The 11,719-nt window shown below is 33.4% G+C and overlaps 1 protein-coding gene across 1 annotated transcript; it reads left to right on the forward strand.

Moving 5' to 3' along the window:
• Nucleotides 1–941: 941 nt before the first annotated feature.
• On the forward strand, nt 942–8,438 carry LOC105421087 (cinnamoyl-CoA reductase 1-like). Its single transcript, XM_088862585.1, has 7 exons — nt 942–968; nt 1,085–1,214; nt 1,883–2,032; nt 3,913–4,141; nt 4,236–4,336; nt 5,910–6,099; nt 8,177–8,438. Exons 1-7 carry the CDS (start codon nt 942–944, stop codon nt 8,322–8,324), a joined length of 975 nt encoding a protein of 324 aa, XP_088718711.1. The 3' UTR covers nt 8,325–8,438.
• Nucleotides 8,439–11,719: the final 3,281 nt, after the last annotated feature.

The following is an 11,719-nucleotide window of genomic DNA, read 5'->3' on the forward strand; positions in this document are numbered from 1 at the left end:
TATTATACATTTTTTTTAGTAATTTTGTTATATATTATTTTATAAATATAAAATAATATAGAAAATAATTTTTTGAATCTGATTGAATATGGATCTGGATCCCATGTATACTTTTTGGATGTGGATCCAAATCCAAATATTCTGGATATGATCGGATCTGAATCCAAATCTAGATCCCATGTATACTTTTTAGATCCAGATCTAGATCTGATCCGACTCATTCTAGGTGGATGAGAGAGAGAGAGAGCGAGTTAGTTCCAATGAGATTTTTGTTTTGATCCTATTGTGATGCCATCTAGTGTGAGGAACCAAGGTTTATGATATTTTTGTCATGATCCTATAAAGATGCCATGTAGTGTGAAAAAGGTTTAGCGCTGGGGCATCTACAGAGAGAACAATGGTCTAACGTTCTTTTGGTTCTCATATATTTATATTCTTGCAGGCATGCGGCTTATGGATGTACATGCATTTATGGAATCTTTTAGTCTTAAAATAGAAGTTATATGTTTTAGATATGCTCTTAGAGAATGGTGATTAATATATGATTTTCAATGTAATTTTTTAAAAATTCTATAAAAGGTGATGTTTTACATTACAAAACTAGAAGTGTATCATACCGAAATCTAATGGTTGAGATTCTGCCTGTTTACATTACAAAACTACTAGTGTATCATACCAAAATGCAGCTTTAGCTTTTGTTTTTTCTTTTCTTATTTTATTTTTCAGCTTTTCAACCAATGGCAGTGAGGGACATGCAAAGTTGTCTGGGAAAATCCGGACCATCCATTCCTCAGTCCATCAAAAAGTTTTGGAAGGTGCAGCAAATATATATAGCATATGCGACATGCATTTTCAACCATCCGTTCAAAACAGAGGATAGGACAGTTGTGATAAACTAGTATTCTCATTTCACGGGTTCATCTTGACCGTCCTTGTCCACAATGGTCATTGAGGGTACTTGTTACATAGTATTTATTGTACATGTATCATACTGTATAACTTCCTCAAGTTTTGATAGAGAAAGTTTTGGACAATGTACATGGAGCCTATGTAGAGAGTTCATTCGGATTTGCACTCTAAATAGAACAGAGAGAGAGAGAAGGGTGAGAAGGGAAGAGTCTGTGTTACAGGTGCAGGCGGGTATTGTGCTTCTTGGGTGGTGAAGCTTCTTCTCTCGAAGGGATACACCGTACACGAAACCGTTCGAGATCCAGGTATATATAAACTAGTGATTTAAAAAATTTATCAGCAGAGTGAGATTAGAACTGGGGATCTCTAGTTCTTGATGCATTAGTGATTAAAAAATTGCCGATCCAATTTGGAATTAACTAAGTGCGGCCGAAATCGGAGGGTACCGGTTCTTGCTACTCCAGGATTAGAGAATTGTGTTCATTTGACATGAATCGGGTAATTCACTGTTGTGATTCCCTGTTTATATTATAGACTCGAGTGTTTGCTAAGTTTGAGCATATTGTTTTATTTTTTATTAAGTGAAGAGTGAAAAGAGAAATACGGTAAGAGGGTCAAACATTTTGAAAGAGATACTCTAAAGAAGTAGAAATTAGCAAGGTTCTTTTCTTCTTCTTTCTAACCTTTTTATTTATTTGCAAAATTCTTCTAAAATTTTCTTAAATTTCTAATGGAAATGAGGTTTATTTAACCATGCACGCTGATTATATGAAGAAAGACTACATATTTAATTATTATAAAAAATGGGTAAATATTGTCTTGAAAAAATGATATATCTTGTCTAGGATAAGAGAGATTGTAACATCATTTGTTTCTTAATTTTACCCAATTTTACATTCCATTTCTCAACATTTTTTTTTTGTTATTTTTTGTTTAATTCATTATTATGTCCATGTTATGGATTTCTTTATAGATGATGAAAAGAAGAATGGGCATTTAAAGAAAATGGAAAATTCATCAAATCTTCAGCTCTTCCATGCAGATGTCATGGACTATGATTCTCTCTCTAGAGCCATCTCAGGATGTGAGGGAGTATTTCATGCAGCAAGTCCAGTCCCATCTGGTCAACTTACAGATTTCCAGGCACGCCTACTACCTTAAGAACATAGTCACCCAAAAAAAAAAAAAAAAAAAAAAAAACGGTATAAAACTAAGGTAATTAGTTCCTATTAATTCCAAAAAATATTTCATGAGTCTTGGTATCATAAGCGTTCACGGCCGTCCGATGACTACCCATCTTCAAATTGTGGCACGAGTAACTAAGGAAACCTATGCAATAAGACCGTTTTCCTCTTGTACAACGGTTAGATGTGAAATCTAGGGCTAAGAATGGGTCGGATAGGGTCTGGATCCATGGGGATCTAGATTCTCTTAAAAGTATACATGAGATCTGGATCCAAATCAGGATCTGAACCCGATTGGATAAAAAAATAATCTTATGTATTACTTTATATTTATAAATAATATAAAATAAAGTATAACAAAAGTACTATATTGGGAAAAGTTTATATAGAGCCGAGGCTCTAAACAATGAAGTTGGAGCCTACCACACAAATTTAACTCGACATCAAGATATATGGACATGAGAAAAAAATGTATTTCAAGTTTTGAAAATAGTGTATTTTGTAACGCATTTTTGGACCGTCAATTTTCAAGTTTTCATAAATATGCCGATCTACACTATTTTTGAAGCTTTAAACTTTTGAAATAATGATGAAAATTTGTTTCAACGCTATGAAACCATATTTCTCGACACCATTTGATGGTAGGCTCTCATTTGATTATTTAGAGCCTAGGCTCTATGCAAACCGCATCCTATAATATATATATATAATATTTTAATAGCTTAGCCGGATTTAGATCGGATCCACCTGTACTCGGATCCAATCCAAATTTCTATTCAGACATAAATTTTGGATATGAATCTGAACTGTCGGATCCAAATCTTTGATCCATACATGGATCCAGTTAAGAGTGAAATTTGGGTTTTGGGTTTCGGATTCAGATCAGGAAAATTCTACCCTCTAGTGAAATCTAATGGTTAGGGGTGTCCTATTGATGTCTTCTGAGTTTAATAAATTTTTCTTGAACTTTGTGATTTACCATTGGACACTTAATTTTACATTTAGGGCAAGAATGGTTGTGACCTGGTGTGAAAAAGAAAAAGTATTATGACATACACATAGGGTTCGAAATTTGGATTTCAGATTCAAATAAGGTAAATTCTGAGCACTCGTGAAATCTAGTGGTTAGGTGTGCTATTGATTTCTTCTGAGTTCGATAATTTTTTTTTGAACTTTGTGATTTACCCTTGTCCCTTAATTTCACGTCATGGGGTTAAGAGTGGTTGTGACCTTGCCTGAAAAAAGGAAAAAGTCTAGTGACGTATAATTCTGTATCTACAACGGCAAGTACCTTTTGGGGCGTCTGATTCATGGAAAAGAGGCATTCCAAAGCTTCCTCTCCTATGCACTTTGGAAGCTGCGACTTCTCCAAACACTGTCTCTTTGATATTGATTTGCAAGCTTAATGTAGGAAGTGCAATTGTGATGGAAGCCATGACTTCTGGCAGCCGTACCTTCCAATAAACAAGCACACTTGCTTCTCAAACTTGGGTAGGATTCAATAGCTGTAGATTCTTACAGCATGTAACAAATTTGAAATTCATGCCTCCTAGGTCTCTTTATTTGAAAGAAGATCTATCAAATTTTTTTTTTTTTTTTTGTGGTGAGTCAGTGGGAAAGAAGGTCCCTACCGTTTTTATTAAACAATAATAAAGAGAAATACAATTCACAAATTTACAGCCCTTCGATATGGCAATTGTGCAACATCATTCAAATTTTAGATGAAAATCTCTCTCTCTTTCTCTCTCTCTCCGTGTTTGTGCGCATGCGCATGCGTGCTGGTGTGTTTGTGTTTACATGAGTATAAAATTTTTTATAGAATCTCAAACACCTTTGTTTCGGCCATGGCAGAAAGAATTGGTGGATCCACCAGTAAAGGGAGCACTGAATGTGCTAAAAGCATCTCATGAGGCAGGAATCAAAAGAGTTGTGCTTGTGTCTTCAATGGCCGCTGTAGTAAACAATCCGAAGTGGCCCAAGGATATACATATGGATGAGACTTGCTGGTCCGAGATGCCATCTTGCAAAACAGCCGAGGTGACGAACTAATTTAGAGAAAAGAAAAATATTTCTCTTTCGGAACTGAGGTTCAAAAAATGGGTATAACGGACGTAACGGAGTGAATTTGTTTTTGCTTTATAGTGGCATTGGCTGCTATAGAGCAAAAACTATGTTTTGCCCTAAAAAAAAGGAAGAAAGTGAAAGGGGAGAAATGGTGAAAAGGGAGAAAAAGATGTGGAAACGTTTGAAAAAAATGCGTTCTGTTTGAACTTTTCAGTAAGGATCTATTTCTACTTGAAATCAGGGGTGTTAAACTATTTTGTAACAGAATATTTACAATAAAAATGGAAATATTTTCACGTAGTGGTTGTGTTTTAAATCACAAAACTGTCACATTAAAGGATTCACCTATGGTTAGGTATATGGGCCAGTGTTATCAGAGCCAAGTTAAACTGGTCCAAAAGGTTAGACTACCAACTTAACCTTAAACCAGTTTGATTCAATAAAAAGCTGGATTTTGAGAATAGTTAGATTTTTCTAGGAGCATATGATTTTTTTAAGTACTCACCAGAAGCATATAATTTTGTTGGCATGTCCCTAGCTTTTTCTAGTTTTCGCTAAGAACTACGGCTGCCAACCGGGTCAGCACAGCCTATGGGCCTCCACTCTGGCTCTAGCTCTGGTTTTGGGCAGGATTTGGCCTTATTGCATGGACAAGAAATGTTGGACCCTAATTTTGGGTCGGGCTAGGGCTTGCTCACTGGACTAAAATTTAAACAATACACACACATGTAACAGCTATTTAAGATATACATTTATAACACCAAAGACAAGCTCAAGGCTAAATTGGGCTTGGCTTGAGCTTGGGTCCAACCAAGCCCAATTTAGGCTTGAACTTGGGCCCAAACAATAAAATATCTGGCCAAATCTAGCCCAGCCTGTTGGCAGCCCTACTAAGTAAAAACATCTATTTAAATTTCCTTAGTTGCTATTGTAATGAATTTTTCATTATATATATATATATATATATATATATATATATATATATATATATATATATTTTCAGGATTGATATTTTTTATCTAAAATAAGGTCGGAAAGAGAGGCTTACGAGTACGCCAACAAAACGGGAGTCAACCTCACATCAGTTTGTCCAACCTTAGTAGCAGGGCCAATGCTACAAACTACAGTAAACATTAGTAGTAATTTTCTCAACCTTAGTAGCAGGGCCAATGCTACAAACTACAGTAAACATCAGTAGTAATTTTCTCATTAGTCTTTTGAAAGGTATATTTCCATGAACCGATGAAGACTTGTATATAGGAAGACAAAGCCAATTATTCCCTAGTTAAAAAGGAGGGATTGTCTATAAAGCGACCATTTATTTTTTGTACATGAATGTCACAATCATTCTTTTGTATATGGAGGTCACAATCATTCTTATCCTTTAAATTTCAAAATGGATGATTATAAGAGTGTCATTCAATAGACACAAAGTTTCAAAACAAATGCTCAATTATCCAATTCTAGGTTAATTGTCCTCTTCAAAGAAGCTTTGTTTTCTTATTCAATTAGCTAAAAAACATTTCCAATAGTTTCTAGGGAAAATATCATTTAGAGTTTATAATTTTAATGGATATTTTATTTAAATTACGATGGATATTTAATTTTGCTTGCTCATATGTTCTTTTCTTCGCTAAACACGAGGAATTTTTTTAAAAGAAAGAGCAGCAAAAGTTTTATACAATCTTTAATACACATGATGATTCCCTTTAAGTTATTATTGATATGTGGAAAATGACAATATTCAAACAGGAGATTATCCCCGCCTCGAGGGGAAAATACATGCTCTGGTTGATGTACGGGATGTAGCTGAGGCACTTTTGCTGGTTTATGAAAACCCTAAAGCAGCTGGAAGATACATTTGGGTTGCATATTCTTTGAAATTCAGGGAAATGGCTGAGATAATTAAGAGGCGCTATCCTAACTTTGAGTACACAACTGAGTAAGTCCCATAACTTTCACCAACACATCCTATTCATTAAACCCTCTATCTCCTTATATATATATATATAGGAAAGTCTTTCGATTAGCCTAAGGGCTAACAGGAAGATATGAGCCCAACGGTCCAGATTGAATCTGGGCCGATCTGATGATCACGGATGCCTAATAGTATTTGAATTTTAATAGTTTTTTTATAAATCCAAATCACTTAAAGTTTTAGGCGTATGTTCATAAAAAATAGGTGAATCTTAAAAAAATATGAAAAAAATATTTTACATGAAAAAAATAGATCAAAATGCCCCTATAAAGTTTCGGGGGTATTTTGATCAATTTTGTGTTTACGGATTATTGTTTTTATATTTTTATTAGGTGCAGCTTGATGAGAAGAATACATGCCTAAAATTTCAAGTGATTTGGATTTGTAAAAAAAAATTAAAATTCAAACACGAAATGAAGCAGTGACCGTCAGATCGGCCTCGATTCAATCTGGGCCGTTGGGCTCATATCTTCCTGTTAGCCCTTGGGCTAACAGTAGTATCTTATATATATATATATATATATATATATATATATATATATATATGAACAATTGTTTCATGCAGGCTGGATCATATTTCTACAATATGCAATCCAGAGGAATAGAGTATTCATCTCAAAGATAGATGCAAATAGGTGGTCCATCTAAAAACAATTGTAACTTACTGTCCAAATATTTTCTTAATATAATTATTATTTATTGCTTTCAAAATTTATTTATTTATTCATAGTCATGATCTCCATGTTAGAGATTATATATTATTTAAAAACAAGGATCAAATTATATTTAGAAATTATATTTATTGCCAAGATCGCATTTCTACACTATGTGGGCTAGCCAAATGCTACCGCATCCTATATATATGTATACCTTTTCTTAGCAAACAAATTTCATTTCATAATTCATACTGAGTAAGTCCTATAACATTCACCTACACATCTTACCAGTGTTCGCAAACTCGGCTGGTCCAACTCAGAACCAGTTGGTAAAATCAGAACCGGGTGTTAGTTGATCGGGTTTTGGTGGTTTGGACGGGTATTTAAAAAATATATAAAATCCTAAAAAATAAGAGATTTGTTTGTAATGTATTTTATATATTTTTTATCACTTTGAAAAATATTGGAAAAGTTTTTTGGCCATGAATACTAACTTTTTACATTTTCCCATATGCTTTAGAAAATTTTAAAAACACCCTTGGGCACAAGTCGATTTTTTAAATCAATTTTTTCACTATTTTTCAACTTCATTTGGATGTGCTTTGTTTAATAAAGCTTTAAATATAATTTTCATATTTTTTTGATTTTTTTGATTTTTAACACTTTTTAAAATAGGCGGACCTGACTGGTTAATCAAACCCGGCCCTTGGCCCGTTTTTGGGCCTGTTCGATTTTTCGAACACTGCATCTTACTCATTAAACTTCTCTCTCTCCAATATTAATTTGTAACTTTCATTAGCAAACAGATTTCATATACAACTGCATTTGGTTATGCAAAATTGTTTGCGAAATCTTTTTGCATGTTATCAAGATTGGAGTGGCCATTGTATTGGTGACGTGTATAGTTCAATCAAAATTAGTTTCCATTTTGTTCGAATTGAATTGATTCGATATTGAAAAATACAAATAATAATTTAAAATAATAAATATATTAAATAAAATTTTACATCTTATTCAGTTGGTTGAATTGGTCAAAAGCTGACTGGTCCGATCATCTAAAACTAGTCAAACAATAGTTTTGACTAATTATCAACCAAATTAAAGTTTTGCAAACCCGTCAAAGCATGAGTCAACAGTTTAATTATCGAACCAGCTGGTCCGTTCCGGGCTTGATAACTACCACCTTGGACGTGCACATGAAGATGCATGTATTCTATTGTCTCATGCATCTCTCTCTCACACATACGCATTAAATTGCATTATACATCTCTCTCTCTCTCCCATTTTTTGTTGCTTATCATGTTTCACCACTTCTTATTAGGTATTCTCATCGTCCTTCTCTCTTGCATTCATATTTTTAATACATTTGTTTGTGGTTTATGAAGGTTTACTGATGAGAAGGGTAACAAAGAATTCAATTCAGAGAAGCTCAAGTCATTGGGATGGAAGTTCAGGCCTTTGGAAGACACTCTGGTTGATTTTGTTGAATATTTACATGAAGCAGGTCTCTTGAAATGGAAGGAATCATTTTAGTTATAGAGATGAGGAATTAAATAAAGGTGCGGTTTGTACGGAGTGAGGCTCTAAACAATCAAAGTAAAACGCACTTTCAAATAGTATCAAGAAATGTGGTTTCAATAAAAGAAATTTTTGTGATAACCTTAAATACATTTCACCTCTAATTATAAAATTTAAAGCTTCAAAAATAGTATAGATCAAACAGATCTGTGAAAATTTGAAAATCGTGAAATGACGGTCCAAAAATGCATTACAAGATGCACTATTTCCAAAATTTGAACTTCATTTTTTTTCCTCATGTCCATGCAGCTTGAGGTCGAGATGATCAATTTGAGATTACTTGTGCATCAAAACAACATCTTCTAGTGAAAATTTTGAGGTACACTCTAATTTGAGTTTTTAGAACCTCGTACTTATATAAACTTTTTCCATTAAATAAAGCTCGCCACTGAAATTATGGTTCTGCAGTATTTCATTTTAAGTTTGTACGATTCCCATGGTTCATTAAATAAAGTTCACTAGTTAAACACTAATTATCATGGTAAGAAAAGAGCAAAATGAGTCCTAAATCCATGCACATGGCAAGGAAAAAGTAGCCTAATTCATAATTCTATGGTGGAATCCACCCGAACAATTTACATTCCTAATGCATGTAGTTTTCAGATTGCCAATGTAATTTCTTAAAGAAAACCGTTTCGATAAGGTTGATCCCTTGCAGTATTAAGGAAGGTGTAATTCAAAAATCCTCTAGAAGAGTGTTCTTACATTGGAAAACCTTCAAATTGATCATCTCAACTTCAAGATGTGTGGATATGAAGAAAAAAATGAATTTCAAGACTTAAAAATAGGGTATTTTGTTAGAAGTTATTTAAGCCGTCTATTTTCAAGTACTTATAAATCTGTTTGATCTGTACTATTTTTTAAAATTTATACTTTTTTAAATAAGGATAAAAATAGATTTTAAACCCATCATAAGAATCCTAACACAAAATTTAGAGGTGTGCATTACTTATGCAGTATAAGGTGGGTGCTAACTCTTTTGAAACAAGGGATACTAATTTTTTTTACATTCATGAAGAAAAATAGGGGTGTCCCTGATGTAAGGTTGCGAAGTCCATTTATGAATATCATGATTCTAAATCCTTATTTTTAGTAAAATTGTCTTTTGAGCTAAAAAAAATATATGGTAAGATTAAACAAATATATATTTTGATAAATTTTTATTCATTTTATTTTTTCCAAAGATTAGTCATGGTATTAAAAACTTTTACAATGGTTTGAAAATCTATTTCCACTCCTAGTTATGAAATTTAAAGTTCAAAACATAATGCAGATAGAGCCAATCCATAAATACCTGAAATTTTTAAAAATTGATAGTCCAGATAATGTGTTGTAAGATGCATTATTTTTAAGACTTGAACTCCCTTTTATTTTCTTATTTATACATCTTGAGGTTAAGATGATTAAATGGATGGCTTTTCAGCATCAAAACAACGTTCTTTCACTTCTATAGTATACGTTTAATAACTGAAAATATAATTAAATTGTTGTTGTAAATAAAACCACACTTCTAGAAAACCATGTTTATAACACTAATGTGATTTCAAATTTTGCACATTCACCCTCCTCGTCACAACAATCAAACACAAACCCAAGAAAAAAAAGTCAATTTGTACTATAGATATAGTGAGTCCATCTCCAACAATGAATTTAAAGTGTGTATTTGGTAAACTTTGAGATCTAGGCCTTTATGAATTTGAAAATAATTTTTTCCCTTTTTAGCATTATTAAATCTAATAATAATAAAACTATCTTCATAATTTGGAAAGAAAAAAAGTTCCATCTAAAGTCTAGATCTAAGCATCTCACCAAATGGATGACATATGTTAATTTGGTTACCAAAATGCCTATTAAAGTATTTCTTTTTTTGTAATTGTTCATCAAAATGACAAGAATGTATATATAAAAATGAATGTCAAACAAATAATCCTAGCATGATGTTTTTAATGTTATTTCATTATACTTCAATAAAAAACTTGCATGAAATCACTCCACATGTGTGTGTATGTGTAAGAAAGCGCATTAACCTTTGATTTTTATATGTCTGACCAAACACATTGATCGATTCAGAAGTGAATGGCCAAAAGAATTCTAAATTTTGAATGCATGTAAGCCTCATCTAATGTTTTATATAAACTAAAAAACATTTAAGCAAAATTTCTCCCCCAATCTCAAGTCTCAACACTCCATTGTTTTAATTAAGAAAAAGTTTTATATAATGTAAAGTAAGGTGCATCTCAAAATCCACTGGAAAAAGGTCTTTTGACATTGAAAAATCCTCAAGTTAATCATCTCGACTTCAAGATATATGGGTGTGAAACAAAAAAAAAAAGAAGAAGATTTCAAGTCATGTATAGGATGCATATTGTAGTGCAATATCTTAAATGTCCATATTCAAGATTTTCGAGTACTCATAGATTTGCTAATATGCATTATTTTTAAAGCTTTAAAGTTTATAATTAGGAGTGAAAATAGAATTTCAAGTTATTTCAGCAATTTTTGATATTGAAACATCTTTTGACACTATTTAGAGGTGTGCCTTACTTCTGTTTAAAGTGGCAACCTTACATAAACAACAATAGTAGCAACTTTTGAAATTCACAAAGGGTGAAAATTATATATTGTTGCGATCTTAGGGTGAAAATTATATATTGTTGCGATCTTACTTTTTTTTTTTGATTAGTGAGTGGGGAGAGGGCCCCTACCCTTAGTAGGAATTGAGCTTAGGATGTAGTATTGCAAATAGTCAAGCGCTAACCAATTAAGCCCGATTGGCCCCTAACTACTTGCAAAGGTAAGGTTGCAATGGTCTACCATCTGTTTAGTTGGAAAATATAGGTTTGATACATTTTTTAAGTCATTTTAAAAAAGTATGACATATTTTAAGATAGTGTCAATTCTGCATCATCCAAATTAAGGGCAGCACAGCTTGTACAGAGCCAAGGGGGCCATGGCCCAAGCCTCGGCTCAGTCCGGGCTATGCTGAACAAAAACAAAAACAAAAACAAAAAAATTGAAAAAGTTAAAAGAAACTACAGTGCAGGGGTTGGGCCAACCTTGTCATGACCTTGGCCCAAGCCTAGGCCCGGCTAGGCCCAAGGGTCCTAGGCCCGACTTGACCCTTGGGCCTTGGTGGCTAGGCCCTTGCCTGGTTCTCAAGCCACATTTTTTGTCCCTAGCTCTATTTTTTTAGGGCTGGGCCAACGGGGCCGGGCTTGGCCACCCGACTCATGTTAGCCCTAAAATAACTAGTAAAGATTACTATCCCAAATAGTTGATAGAGCATAATGTCGGAACAAGATTCTTGTAGCCGACCCTAAATAGTTGGGAGCGGATAACAAACATTTTCC

Source organism: Amborella trichopoda, chromosome 3 (genome assembly GCF_054954075.1).
Source record: "Amborella trichopoda isolate Santa Cruz 75 chromosome 3, AtrichopodaSantaCruz75HAP2 v2.0, whole genome shotgun sequence".
In the NCBI taxonomy this organism is placed as follows: Eukaryota; Viridiplantae; Streptophyta; class Magnoliopsida; order Amborellales; family Amborellaceae; genus Amborella; species Amborella trichopoda.

What these genes read in the sequence shown, in the direction of transcription:
- LOC105421087 (XM_088862585.1), top strand. Translation starts at nt 942, where the DNA reads ATGGTCATTGAGGGTACTTGTTACATA. An exon ending in TTGAGGGTACTTGTTACATA is followed by an intron (nt 969 to 1,084) that starts GTATTTATTGTA and finishes CACTCTAAATAG; the next exon opens with AACAGAGAGAGAGAGAAGGG. An exon ending in GGAGAAAAAGATGTGGAAAC is followed by an intron (nt 4,337 to 5,909) that starts GTTTGAAAAAAA and finishes ATATTCAAACAG; the next exon opens with GAGATTATCCCCGCCTCGAG.